The sequence below is a fragment of the Lathamus discolor genome, chromosome 5 (assembly GCF_037157495.1).
Source record: "Lathamus discolor isolate bLatDis1 chromosome 5, bLatDis1.hap1, whole genome shotgun sequence".
In the NCBI taxonomy this organism is placed as follows: Eukaryota; Metazoa; Chordata; class Aves; order Psittaciformes; family Psittacidae; genus Lathamus; species Lathamus discolor.
The window spans coordinates 109,029,522-109,044,030 of NC_088888.1; the positions used below are offsets into that span (position 1 = coordinate 109,029,522).

Consider the following 14,509-nt stretch of genomic DNA (forward strand, 5'->3'; position numbering starts at 1 on the left):
CCCGCCACAGTAAGCAGGGACATGTTCTACCAGATCAGGTTGCTCAGAGCCCTGTCCAACCTGGCCTTGAGTGCTTTCAGAGGTGGGTTATACTGAGCTGAAGAGTGGCTGTAGAAGAAAGCAAAGGCTTCAGCCTTGTGGCCAGCAGGGAAATAGCACTGTTGCCTCTGTGAAGGAGGGAAAAGGAAATTTTGGGCAGTGGCTGCATACTGCAGGACTAATTATAAACCCAGGGCTTCCCCGTGTTAGTCCTAATGACACTGCAGCCCCCAGGCCATGTGTGGAAGCGGATCATCTCTCTACCAGCTCAGAGGAAAAAAGCATCAGAACTGGTCCTCCAATTGAGGGCATATCAGATATTACACTGAGAAAAAGGAATAAGGGGTGCCTAAGATGAGAAGTGACTGGCACTCAGACGGGCTTCAGTGCCTGTCTTTTTCTGTCTTCCTGACATGTGCTTTAGGGAAAATGGACTGCTCTGTGGCAAAGATGAAGGGCTTGTACTCAAAGAAAATATTGGCTCAAATCTCATCTCTTCCAAAGGAACCTCTGAATATTGCAGTAGGAGTCATCCTGCTCTTCTGGACTCATTTTTCCTCCTGCAAAATAAGGATCAGTAACGCTTGGAGCAGGCTCCTTCCCTTCCTGTATTTCAACACTGCCTGGCACAATACAACCCTGATATCAGTCAGTAAACACGACTACAGTCTTCTGAGGAACACAAGATGTACAGGACATCATGAAGAGTACAACATGCCTCTTGTGCAATAAAACCACACTGGCCTGGCAACTTTTTCTGTTGATCCTGCACAAATTATCCTGTCCTGCATTCCCATTCCAAAACCCGCAGCTGCCACGGCAACATTTTTAATATAACCTTACAGTAAGAGGGTACAGACCTCCCTGCACAAGGAAGAGAAGTTATATGGGTATTTGTGAGGATATATTTGGTTCATGACAACAGATGACAGCTTAATGAAGGTTTGTCAGCTTCTGGAAGGTAGCTGCATGCACTGTATGCTTTTATTTGCTCTGGTAAAGTCTCCTAAGAAACAACATCCCTATCAAGCAGGAGTAGCATGCAGGAGTGTCCAAGCAGAAGGGAATGCTGCTAAATCAGTGCTCTTTGCCAAATGCCCAGAGATTCCTCCTGCCAGACCCCTAAACGCCTGTCCATCTGTTTTCCTCTGCCCCATAACGTGTCCTGAAGAGGTTTGCCAAGATGTTTGTCTGGTCTCGCCAGGAGAAGGGGCTCTTCCCAAGTCTTCATTTCCCGGCTGGAGAGCAGGATCAGAAACTGTCTGTGTCTCTGCCCGCTCTTCCTGCATCACCCTGAAGGACCCCAGGCCATGGGTTCCTCTCCCTGGTTGTATGTAGTTGATCTCGGCTCCCTGATGAGACCACGTCACCCAAATCCTCCCAAAGTGGTTATCAAGATTTTAGGCTTTTTATCAAGCAAGCTCTCCTCCACCGCATGCATTCACACCAGCAGGGTTTTGTCTGTGAAATCCAAGAAGTAATTGGCTGCAGAATAGCAGAGAATCACCCTCCATATGCTGCAGTCCCATGACCATTTGTCTCTTGGACAAGCACTAGGATTTTTTAGGGCTCTCTATTTGCTTGGTTTTGTTCCTGAAATAGATTGTGATCTTATTATCCAAACACCCAGCTGCTTTACCCTCTGATATTTTCCTATGAAGGGGAGTGAAAGAGCCACAAACACAAGGTAAAAGATGTTGTTTGTAGCTGAAAATCATCTGTAATTGCAGTGACCACAACCACAGGGGTAAATCCAAGGTAGCCGTGAGGCCAGCTGGCATGGCCAAGCTATACACAGGATATTAAGATCTCCTGGCTTCCCAAAAAGGGATCCGCAGTGGGCAGCTTCTTGAGTATTAGGAAGCGAATATATATATAATAGATACATAATACTATATATAATATATATGATAATGTGCCAATTCTTAAGCTCTGCCTAGGAGCCAAGCTTGTGCAGACCAAGTATGCCAGGGGCTGTGCTAAATTTTATGTCTTAGCCTGGTCCTGGCAGTGCTGCATTTACTGGTGTGGATGTAGCCATGGGGTCTGGAAGAGAAAGAGGTGGAGAGCAAAACCCTCCCATAAAGAATCAGGTTAATTTCTCTATTTATACAAAATCTGCTACGATAGCAGAGGAGTCAGCTATGTTGTTTTCCACTAGTATCTGTCAGTATACCTGAGCACACAGCACTTCCCAAGAGCTACCATGCACACTTCCTCACTAAACCCTATCCAAAACACATGGTTTCCTGCAAACCGGGTTCATCCTCTTGACAGCTGGGAAGAGGGAGCCTGCAGGTGTGGGAGAGCTTCCCAGTTAGCTCTACTGAAACCAAAGCAGCATCAAACTGGAGATTGATCAACCAGAGAGTGAGTGGGCAAGTCTGAAGTCAGATCACAGGAAGAAGGAGGCTGGCAGGATGTGATAGAGCAGATATGCGATATGCACCCAGCACTGCAGACACAAGTGTTCCTCGGGCCTGACTTTCCATAATCAATTATTTTTAGCAGAATATGTATTTGCTTTGTTTTAGTTTTGCAGGGAATAGCTGGTTTCTGGTGAACGTTTTCCATTTTGTCATAAGGAATGATGGGACACTCTATAATATCCAGAACATATTTTGCAGAGCTTTTCCATCTCAAATTTGGGGGTTTCCTTTTAGTTTTTATTTGTCAACCTGGGAGAAGTTTGAACAATGAAAAGGAAACTCTGGGTTTCTTTTCTCCTCACTTTGGGAAAATCCTTTTTTTTTTTGCCATGGAATTAGCCAAGCATTCAGTAAGGACAAACCTACAGGTCTCTGTGCTCTTGGAGTATCTTTAGTGCTGGCCACCTGAAGCACACAGACAGCTCGATGCCAAAGCAGTGTAATTATTCTGAGTGAGTGAGAACAATCACTAAGGTACAAATTGTTCCCCAAACTCACCCTAGCACCCATTACTACCTGTGTGGGAAGGGCAGGATATCTGATACTGTCTGCATTTGGCTTTTCCAGAAACTGACAGGAGAAAACCCAACCTTTTTCATAGACTCAAAAATACTGAATTCTGAAGAAAACATCAACTTAGGCCACTGCATAGGTGTCTGATAACTAGTTCAAGTGCTGATGTGCCATGACCTGATTTATTAGGTGAAAGTATGGATGGTTTTGCAAGCTTAGCTCTGGATGTGATTTAACGTTTGGGGGACCCCAAGGTCTGTCAGTGTGGAGGGGGAAAAATAGAGAGAACGAGATTTTAGTGACAGAGAAACCCCTGCTGTTATAAGGGTTCTCCATTTGACAGCAGCATAGAAAAAGAGGGCATTAATGAAATTATCTTGACCAGCACATAGAATCATAGAATCGTAGAGTCATAGAATAGTTAGGGCTGGAAAGGACCTTAAGACCATCAAGTTCCAACCGCCCTGCCATGGGCAGGGACACCTCCCACTAAACCATCCCATCCAAGGCTCTGTCCAACCTGGCCTTGAACACCCCCAGGGATGGAGCATTCATGGCTTCCCTGGGCAACCCATTCCAGTGCCTCACCACCCCTACAGTAAAGAACTTCTTCCTTAGATCCAATCTAAACTTCCCCTGTTTAAGTTTTAACATGGTTTTAAATGGACAAATAATCACACAGACATTTATACAGTGACTACAGTTTGCAATTGGGACAGCTATGGTTTCTCTGGGACTCACAAGAAAGCATTATTGTCATCCAAGTGAACAGAGCCTTTCTTCCAACTGTATCTGAAGGGGAAAATGAGGATAATGTGAGGTGATGAAACAAATTGTTTACCGACTGATTTTTTATTATTACTCTTTAAAAGCTGTGGTGCTCTGAAAATATAGTTCTGGGTGTTTTCCCATAGGATGTGGGTTGGGTTCTCTGTGTCTTAGGAGGTGCTTACATTGGGGTAACTCTTCATGACTTCAAAGCTCAGCTCTTGGGGTCTGATCAAATTTAGGAAATTACCAGATCATTCCTGAGAAAGCTGCATCATGAAGGATGAAGAATATAAATTAATCATAGAATATTTTGGGTCAGAGGGGACCTTAGAGATCATTTAGTTCCAAACCCCTGCCATGGGCAGGGACACCTTCCACTAGACCAGGTTGCTCTAAGCCCCGTCCAACCTGGCCTTGAACACTGCCAGGGATGGGGCAACTACAGCTTCTCTGGACAACCTCTGGGCAAATTAATATATTTTCAAAACCAGCCCCCCTGGACTTGCTGGAGACTTGATCAAGGCTTCTGCTTCAAAAGCCCAGGGGTTTTATGCAGGAAGATCAGAACTGGTGAAACCTGGCAAGTTGCCCCATAAATTATTGCAGCCTGTGTATCTATTAGTTCATCCCTACACAGTGAACAGGCCTGTCATGATTGTGTTAAGGGACTTTAGAATTCACTTCTTCCCCATTTATATTCTCAGTGTATCCAGCACTGTGGTTATGCTGCAGATACATCTGATATAGCAGTGGTTCTTCATCACAGCGCTGATGGACAGGGAGGAAAGTCTCCAAATAAAGTCTTTCCTGCAGACCACATTTCACAGTCAGCTAAACAGGCAACACCAATAGGACCTGAGGAGCCATTTAGCCAATTCCAAGATGCCCTTTTGATGCATGAAAGTATGAATGAATGGCTTAGAAAGTTTTGGGTGAATAGGCTGGGGACTTGGGGAGCTACAGGTTTCATAGACCCATATGAGCCTCCCCAAAGAGAGGGGACAGAGATATAAGGCAGGTTATGTCTAATGCAGAAAGAGCAGTGAACAATCTGTTTTGGAAAACAAGGGCAGAGCAGCATCAGCAGCCAACCACCTTCTTCCTCTGTGGACTCTCCTTGGCCACCAAGCCAGCCTGAGGCAGTATTTCTGTGTATCAGCCATGCTTCCCACAGCTGCATTTCCCTACAAAATCCATAGATTTGTGCACAGTGGGTTACAATAGGCACCTCTGTACTCTTCACTGTGTGTCTACCAGTCCCATGAGCCTCTCAACCATGGAAAATGGTTTTAAATGTGAAGAGCTGGTACCACACGCCAGTGTTGTCAGTCCGACAGTGACTGCTTAGGTTGTGCTCAGTATTTAAGATCAAATATGAATAGGCTGAATTAGGGTTTGCTAGGCTGAGTGTCTGGAGTAGCTTGAGGTTATGCCTAAAGTGTTGCTTGTGAGGGAAAAAAGGGTGCTCAGCATGCGAGTAAGCGTTCTCTCTGTTGGACATTCAGAAGTGAAAATCTCTTCCTTCAGAATCCAATTAATGGCTCCAGTTAATAAAGAACAAATGGCCAGAGTATCCATGCTTATATGTGACTAAGAGATTAGAGACAGGATAGCCCAGGAGGGTCAGACATGCTCCTGCGCATGCTTTTGTTCCACTCTGTGCTGTACATAGTGGTATAAATTTAAAGCAATGACTTCTCATGTCAGAAATCAAAAAGGACACAAAGAAAGGGAGCTCTGCAAAAAAGTCAAACTGTGCTATAACCAACCAACAGTGCTGAAGCAGAGTAAAAGTCTCTTTCGCAGTAAGATTAGAGGCAAAGCAGAGCTGCTATTGTAATACAACGGCGTTGTGGGGAGCATTGACACAGCCAACAGATGAATATTTTGCTGTGGTGTTCAGGAATAAGTAGGGTCAGAAAATCTAAAATAACTGGGAATGGTCTCAGTGGAAGCCAGTCCCACAGAAGGGAAGAGCTGTATTCCATGCCGTCCTTCCCCAGATACAGAGAAGTGTCCATAGACGTGGGACACTTAAGAACTTCTCAGGAATCTTTTCGGTGGGTGACTCCACTGTCAAATTTGAGAACAGCAAACACAGTGTCATAGTTCAGAGGGAGAATTAAACCAAAATCACCCAGGTGAGTATGATCTGATCTCAGTACTATGCAAGGCTTTGAGAACAAACAGGTGAGCAAGAACACAAAAGAAAATGCATTGTCAGTTCTGTGCTGAATAGATTTCAACAGACCAACCTGAGGAAATAGGGTTTCTTAGTGAAGAGAATGCATCAGGTATCATCAAATGCACTTGAGTGAATAGCAGCTCGGCAGAAAAACAGACAGCGAAATGAACCAATGGTGCGAATGTCCTTGCCTCCATAGCTGAGCTAAGTTATGCTTTTGACATCTCCTTGCTTCACAGCACAAGGTTCTGCTGACTGAGACATGCCAAGAACTTGGCTTCACATTTTCAACTGCAAAGAGCCAGAGGAGAGGAGTCAAGAGAAATCGGTTTCCTTTGCTGGCTCACTACCTGAGCCATTCACCCTGTTGTCTTTCCCTCTTCTGGATGAACCAAGAGCAACGGAAAAGGGAGGTCCTCTGGGCACCATGAGCCACAAAAACAAAGCATATCTTGTTGGAAGAGCTAGGTGAGGACTTTTATCTGCTTGTATGAAAATCTGTAATGGAAGTTTCAGAGATAGCTCATAGTTATCTGAAACACTTGAAAGGCAATAGGATATGGGATAGGACAGGACAGTTTTCTTACTGCCCTTCTTCCCCCTTGAAAATGTGCCCAATCTAATTCAATATAGGTGAAAAACAAGGGGTCTATCTTAAAAGCAGCAAAGATCATAATTATTCACCTTGCTAGATAGTTTATCTCTAGTTTTAAAGAGTTGACAAGGTGCCACTTTCTACAACTGCATCCATTGCATCTGCCTTTCCTGGAGCACCTCATTAGCAGTATCATGAGTCTAATTCATATGGCAGTTACCATTGCTATGAAGTAGAAGTCCTTCATACCCAATACTGTGAAGAAGGTGAGGCCAAGTCTATATTCATTGCTAAACATACTGGGAAAGATCTGCAAAAACTGGTAATAGCAAGGTAACAAACAAGGGAAAATAAGTCCAGATTTATATCATGATGATGGACTGTTCATTTCTCATTACCTCTCTTGAAAATGTTTAATGTGCTGGTACAGGGCAGCCTGGGTGAACAACACAAGGACTACAAAGGTCTCTTCAGGGAAAAGCTGGAAAGAAATAAGCCCCATGAAAACATCTGTGAAAGGTGACAGATCTGCTCAGGGACAAATGGCTCTAGAATTTCTGGGGGAAAAAAAGTAAATAAATCGAGGGTAGATCATATCCAATTCAAAAATACAGTGGAAAATACGTTTTGTGAAGAAACATGAAAAATCCTTCCCCTCCTCTCCTGGCTTTTCTCCAGCTCTGCTGTTTCTCCTGTGGTGCAGAGTGCTTCAGCATCTCCTGGCACTGGTTTCTTTCATGTGTCTGCAGACTCATCCGGGCCCATCCTTTCTGATCCTTCTGCCTTAACTCAACTGAGTAAATTATAGCTGTTGGTTTTGCATCCAGAAAAGAAATAATCCACACAAACACTGCAGCTCTTCATGCTGAGCCAACGCTAGCAATGAGTGGTGGTGTTTGAATTCAAATGCGAATAGCTGGAACGAGGGATTCCCTGTTGAACATTTATAGAAGCATACACATTCAATAGCTATAAAATAAACCCTGCTGCTGAAAAAAATCCTGCTTGCTTGTCAAGAATAAAAAGAAGATGCTTAATGTAAGTGTAACAGTTTATTTTCTTTCAAAATTCCAGTAAATTGATTTATTGAGTCTAAACGTTTGTGAATGGTCAGTTGCAGAAATGGCCTCCCTGTAGTGGTCATGGGAAGCAAGAAAAGATAAAGAACAAAGGGAAAAGAAAACAAAGAATAAAGGAGGGGGCGAGAAGGGTATAAATGTAGTGGCAAATAATTGGGGAGAAGCAGAAAAAAGAGAGAAGAAACGAAGAAATCTGGAAAGGGGGAAAATGAGTGACAGATGAGAGACTAGGAAGAGTCTTTTTCTGGTTGCTCTTCAGAAATCTGAACATACAATATTTAAGGCCATTGGAGTCTCTATTCAAAATTGTCCCACTGCAGGCTGTCCAGGCAAAGACTCTGAAGTGGCGTTTCCTGATTTTAACATTCTAGTTCTTTCTGTCCTCTATGGCTTCCTAGCTGCTGTGTATCCTGGGTGACCATGGATCAAGAGAACAGCAACGTTGTAGAAAATGGTCATGTCTGAGGGCAGGGAAGATCTTCGTGTGTGGGAACAAAGAACAATGCTCATCCAAAACGAAGATAGAGACATTGGTGCTTAGAGGTGGACTCCTGCACAAGCAGTGTGGCAGGAGAAGCTTGAGCAAACCCATCTCCTAGGAGGCATTGTTTGCTGGCTGGTGTATGCAATGTCACCCTGACCCGCTGGTCCTGCTCACAAAGGCACCCAGCAGCCAGGTCCATGCTTCAGTGGCTTCTCCTCGCAACTTGCCAGCCATGTTCACCAACCCGGACACACAGGATAATTCACCCTTGTCCAGATCCGGCTGCCGGGACTCCACTGCCAGCACACGGAGCCACCAGGCTCAGCTTTGCTTGACCAAGTGCCAGCCGGGGCTGCCCACAGCAGAGCTGCTGCCCAGGGGTGCAGGAATTCAGTGTGGGCACCTTCCTGATAAGCCCCGGACACTGTCTGCCAGGCACAGACACAATGGACAATACCGGGAACAGATCCATCATGGGAATAGTTTTCAGGGTGCATCCATCCCTGACCGGTGGCAGTGAGGCTCCTCAAGGGTCTCCCCCAAATGTGGTGCTCTGCAACATTTTCCTCAAATTCATTTGGTATTTTCTCTCAGTTTTGGTTTTCTTTTCAGTATTGATCGTGGCCTAAAGGAAATAAAGGAAAAAATGGTTTATGAACAGGATTTAATAAATTTCCAGTTACCATGGTGATGGTAGAAGGACATGTTAGAAGGCTGTTCTGAGTTACGAACTACCCAGGGTTTTCATTAACAAATTGCATAATGGAATAAAGACCGTTATTTACTGCATTTGTAAATAGGAGGCTGAAAGGGACTGCAGCATGTGAGGGGACACTGGAGACTGGCATTTATTTTGCAAAAGACAGGAACAATTGGTGAAGGTGGAATAAGCAATATCTGGCAATGCAGAGATTCTTCAGGAAAGGTATGGGGCTGCAGCGGGCAGCAAGGTGCACATAATGGTACAATGTCATTCTGTTATGGAAAAGGCAGAAATCAGTCTTTCTGAAAAACAAAACAAACAACAGGGTAATCACTTGTCAGGCACTTAAATTAATCCATCTCTTGCTCCATACTGCTAGACTTTCAGGTAGCATGGTGTTTACAGCTTAGGGCAACATATTTCAAGATGATGGTTAGGGAGAGCCTAGAGCTGAGATTGTTAAGAGACCAATAAAATATGATCTATAACAAAAATCTGGAAGAATTGAGATGATGGGGAGGGGAAGGGGGACCCATGATGCCCCACAGATCTGGAATAAAGAGTACATGGGGAGGGAATAATATGTTCCCTGTGACTAGGGAGGTTCAGATGAGAAGCAGTGGTCTGAAACTGCAACAGTGAAGTCCCATGTTGTTTATAGGATGATGTTCAAGGGATGGAGAATGGTATCTGGAAGGAGGTGGAGTGATATGGGGAAGACCAGTTATTGGTGGTATTCCTCAAGAGGTTTAACACTTCTGAGATGGGTGATTTATGATTGTAAGGAGCTCTGCCTTAGGGATGTGAAGTGACTGAGGACTGCGGCATCTGTAAAGAAAGAAAATAAACACACACATACACTGCTTTCACAACTAGTTCTAGTTCCGGTTCCAGTTTTCTTTATTCGCTATAGCATGGTAATATATAGCATACAGATACAGGTCTGAGCCAAGAAGCCAAACAGAGACCACATCAGTCGCAGAGACTGTCTACAGTCACTATAAATTCTGTTCTATGAACAGTCACTCCTCAGGCTGTTTCCAAGCCTGACCTTGCACCCATGCACACAAATACTCCCTGGCTTGCTCAAGACCCAGGTGCACTACAAGCAATTCTTCTTCTTCAGTTACCCACATAGCGGGAACAGGACAGCTTGCAGTTCCCGCAAGGGCATCTACAGTTCCCTGTATTTTTGGTGACAACACAGAATAAATCATTATGGTTGTGTTTTTGCTGGTAAACTGAATGGTACAAAGGCCCACTGTATGGTCCTAAGGCCGGTGGGCATAACTGGCCACATCCCTAGTATTATACCCCACTCTACTCTTCACCACTGCCCTGGGCAGCCTGTTCCAGTGCTTGACAACCCTTTCATTGAAGAAAGCTTTCCTAATATCCAACCGAAACCTCCCCTGATGCAACTTGATGCTGTTTCCTCTCAACCTATGCATGTTACCTGGGAGAAGACAACAAACCCCACCTTACTACAACCTCTTGTCAGGTAGTTGAAGAGAGCAATAGGGTTTCCGCTTAGCCTCCTTTTCTCCAGGGTAAACAACCCTGGTTCCCTCAGCCGTTCCTCATAGGACTTGTGCCCTAGACCCTTTACCAACTTTGTTGCTCCCTGTGTAGCAGGGACCCATCTAGCCAAGTGGTTTTAGTCTAACAGTGATGAAGATCTGATGCTTAGAAGAGTGGAAGAACATGGCAAACATGCAGTAGCATGTGTTTGGAAGTTCATCCAGTTCCAGCAGTCTGAAGTTTGGGTATTGTTGAGTTGGATATGGATCCATATCATTGTGCTGAATGCCCTTTAGTTAATTGTATGGATTCCATGGAAGTATACAATAATAGACGATGGAGGAGAGCTCTGGAGGTCATCTGGTCCAGCCAGCTGCTCAGAGCAGAGCAAACTTCAAAGTTAGATTGACTGCCTTTCTTGCATTTGGAGCACCTTTATGATTTCTTCCTCCACAATATCCGTGGCAATGAATTTCACTATCTTGTATCCAGTATGAAAGAATAATTTCTTTGTTCAGTGCATCATAGTTTTTTATGTCATATCATAGTTCTGTCTTCGTCTGGACATTTACAGTTTTGGTATTGCTGTCACATATCCCTACATACTCGTCTTCTCCAGTAGTGGAAGAGTCCCAGTATAATTACTATCTCATTGTCTGAAAATATGTCCCCAGCTTTCACCATCCTTGCTACCATCCTTTGTACCTCTTCTTGTCCTGCTTATGTGTGTGGAGACAGGGACACCAGCAGCATGGGCAGTACACAGCATGAAGTACCCTCAAAACTGCTACAGAGACCCGCTGATTTTGTCAGTGCCCATTCTAGCAAATCCTCATACTCAGTTTTCCTTCCCGACTGCTTCTGTACACAGAGGTGACTTTTTGTCTGACGTGCTCTTTGGGAGCACCTCTTTCCTGGAAGGTAAAAGTAAGCTTGCCGTCACTGAGTCTGATTTGCCATCTGCTTATGCTGCTACTCAGTGCTGAGATATTTTTGCCTTGCAGACCCAGTGCAGTCAGGTTTCATTTCACTGAATAGCCTTCTGTCAGTATCAGAACTCCCCAGGCAGCAGGGATCAGCCTATCTCCAACCCAGAAATTAAGCACACTGGAGACCCCATGTCTGTCTGGAGGGTTTCTGAAGAAGAGATGATGATCAAAGTGTCTGCAAGTGGTTGGCTCATCCAGGCTCCTGGGAAAAGGCTCTCAGCTCCTCAGTGGCATGAGAGGGGATGACAGAACAGGCTACATTGAACATGGTGTTTGCTAAACTTGTCAGAGAGATTTTTCAGTCATGGTTCCCAAGAGGGTGATACATGGACATCAGGTCCATCCCAAGCCAAGGCTACTCACACCAGGGCCCCTCTCAGCTTGTCCAGCACCTCATGGAGACAGGCCTTAGCAACAAAGGAAGAGTTTATCTGTGCGTTGTGTCCATGGCTCAGCTCTATTGCGTGCAGTTGCATCCCTGCCAAAGATTGAGAAAGGCCTGAAGCCGTTTGATATTGATCTTGTTTCCCAAGAGGTCCCTCTGCCCCAGCAGATCTGTTCTATCTACTCACGGTTCGCTCCTGTCACACTCAATGGTTTTCATTTGAATTGGGTATTGATACCAGATGTGGGGAGAGCAGAGTTTTGCCAACATACCCAGGTGCAGGGTGGAGGGGCTGGTGGGTGTGCGGTGAACCATGAGAGGTCCCATGCGCAGCAGGACCTCCCCCAGCACCATCCTCTGCTCGGAAGCACACTATAAATGCGAGGATCCCCAGCCTTGCCACTCAGCAGAGTCCAGCTCAGGCTCTCTCCAACCCTCCTCTCTCCAGCCTCGCTGAGATCCCAGATCAACTCCAGCCATGAAGTTCCTCTACCTTGTCTTCGCTGTCTTCCTGCTGGTCTCCCTGGCTGTCCCAGGTAAGGAGGTGAATTGCATTGGAAGGTGAGACGGACAAGAGTGGGAGAACCAGAGTGATGGGGGTCAGAGTGGGATATATTCGATCGGCAGCTTCAAGAAACCCGGTCTTTGTTGCCTTTAAAGGCTGTGATTTTATTGCCTGTATAAATGTGTCCAGACCTTTCTATATGCAGATAGGTGCTGGCCTCCTGCAAATGTGCAGATGACTTCATTACCCCCCAGGTTATTTTACATTGGGCTCTATGTTCATGTGCAGAAAATGAATCTTTAAAGAAAAAAAATCACTTAAAAATACTGTCAGAGGTACATTTAGGATGTTTTAGAAGTTTTTTATGCCTCTAGGTCAAGGTGAGTTGAGCCCTACTGAAGTGATTTTAGCCATGGAGCATCAAGTGAGAACAGGGTGTTTTATAGACACCAGTCTCTTGGATGTTTCAATCCAGTTCCCAGTAATTTTAAAGTGCAGAGCTGACAAATAGCCCTCCACTTCTGGTTCTCACCTCCCTCTTCAATGAACAAAAGGGAGATTTGGGATGCAAAACGGTCCCCAGTCCAATATCCATTGACACTGGGCATCATTTCCCAGCAATTTTAGGACAACAGTTTCCCACCTGGTGCCTAGTGTTTGGCACTTGAGCCTCTTTCAACACATGCAGGTCAGATTTCTGGTTACCACAGGAACTGCCACCTGAGACACCCTCCATACATTTTGGATCACCAATTCAGTTTTTTGAAACTATTTTGGTGTTGGTTTTGCTGCTTTGCTCTAATCCTGTCTCTGAAAGAGAGGTGCAAGACATCTGTGCAGCCTTGCATAGGTGAGCATCCCTATGAGCTTTGGTTTTGGGCTGTCTCTCAGGAGGGGAATGAATGTGCTCTCCTTGGAAGCATCTCTTGCCCGAACTACATATGTGTCATCAACCAGCCCTTAGTCACCAGCTGCAGGGAGAGGGATGCACCAGGAGTTTCTCAGACTTGTGCTCTTCAAGGTCCTTTCCTGCTTTGGGGATGGGCTCCTGCCACACTTATACCCAGAGGTGATGGAAGGGCAAGATAGTGATGCAGAGGCACTTCTGACCCAATCACTCTCCCTCTGTCTCCCCCTTGCAGGCTATGGGCAGATCAGGAAGTACTGCCCCAAAGTGGGCTACTGCTCCAGCAAGTGCTCCAAGGTGGACGTGTGGTCCTTCTCCTCCGACTGCAAGTACTACTGCTGCATCCCGCCCGGCTGGAAGGCGAAATAGGAGCTGCAAAGGAAGGCCCTGGGGAAGAGGAGGCACCGCGGTGGCTTTGGGAGCAGCTCCTCACCCGTCCAACCCAATTGTCACCCCCTCCTCTCTATAAATAAAAAGGAAAAAAAGGAGATGGAACTTGTGTGTGTGGTGTGGTCACTGGTGTCCCATGGTCCCATAGAAAGCTTTAGCACAGGTTCTCCAAGCACAGCCCAAGAGGCCCATTAGCAGCACATTTCATTGTTCTTTTTGCACATAATTCATCAGAAAAGTGCTAAACAGATAGAGTTCTCCTCTGGTTCTCAGAGTGTATTCTGTCAATGGTGGATAGAAAAGGTCTGGTTGGAACAACACCTCTGAGCCTCAGAGCAAAACCCAAGGGTCTCATGTGGGGGAAGGAGCCTGGTTTAGTCCTGTGTCTCAAGAAACCAGTATCCATCTGAGATCCAGGCAAGACACTTGTTACCATGTCTGGGTAACGAGCAGGAAGGGATGGCTGCAGTGCTTACGTGTTCCCTTCACAATCTTCCAAAGTTCTTCTCTAGAAAGATCTCTGGGAGAACATAATTCCTGTCCCCTAGTTCCCAAATACTTCTCTGTTGAGACCACCTACAACAGCATCTCTTGGAGTCATTCACAGGTGCCTATGGATACAGCCGCCGTAGCTGGGCCTGTAAAGGGGCTATCTGCAGCAGCCTTTTCTGCTGTGATGATTATGTCCATCCTCATCTATCTTGGCCACAGGTCCTTCCAGGAGCCTGCTCCAGCGTGGGTTTCCTACAGGGTCACAGTTTCCTTTGGACATGCTCCTGCTCCTGCGTGGGGTCCTCCAGCGGCTGCGGGGGAATCTCTGCTCCAGGACTTGGAGCAGCTTCTCCCCTCCCCTCACTGACCTTGGTGTCTGCAGGGCTGCAGCTCTCACGTATTCTCACTCCTCTCTTCAGCTGCTGTTGCACAGCACATTTTTTCCCCCTTTTTAAACACATTATCCCAAAGGCACTACCACTGTCACTGATGGGCTCAGCCTTGGCCAGTGGTGGGTCTCTC

The 14,509-nt window shown here is 45.7% G+C and overlaps 1 protein-coding gene across 1 annotated transcript; it reads left to right on the forward strand.

Moving 5' to 3' along the window:
* Positions 1-12,171: 12,171 nt before the first annotated feature.
* LOC136014473 (cygnin) lies at positions 12,172-13,474 on the forward strand. Its single transcript, XM_065679224.1, has 2 exons — positions 12,172-12,229; positions 13,341-13,474. The coding sequence occupies exons 1-2, from the start codon at positions 12,172-12,174 to the stop codon at positions 13,472-13,474; spliced, it is 192 nt and encodes a 63-aa protein (XP_065535296.1).
* The last annotated feature ends 1,035 nt before the right edge of the window (positions 13,475-14,509 follow it).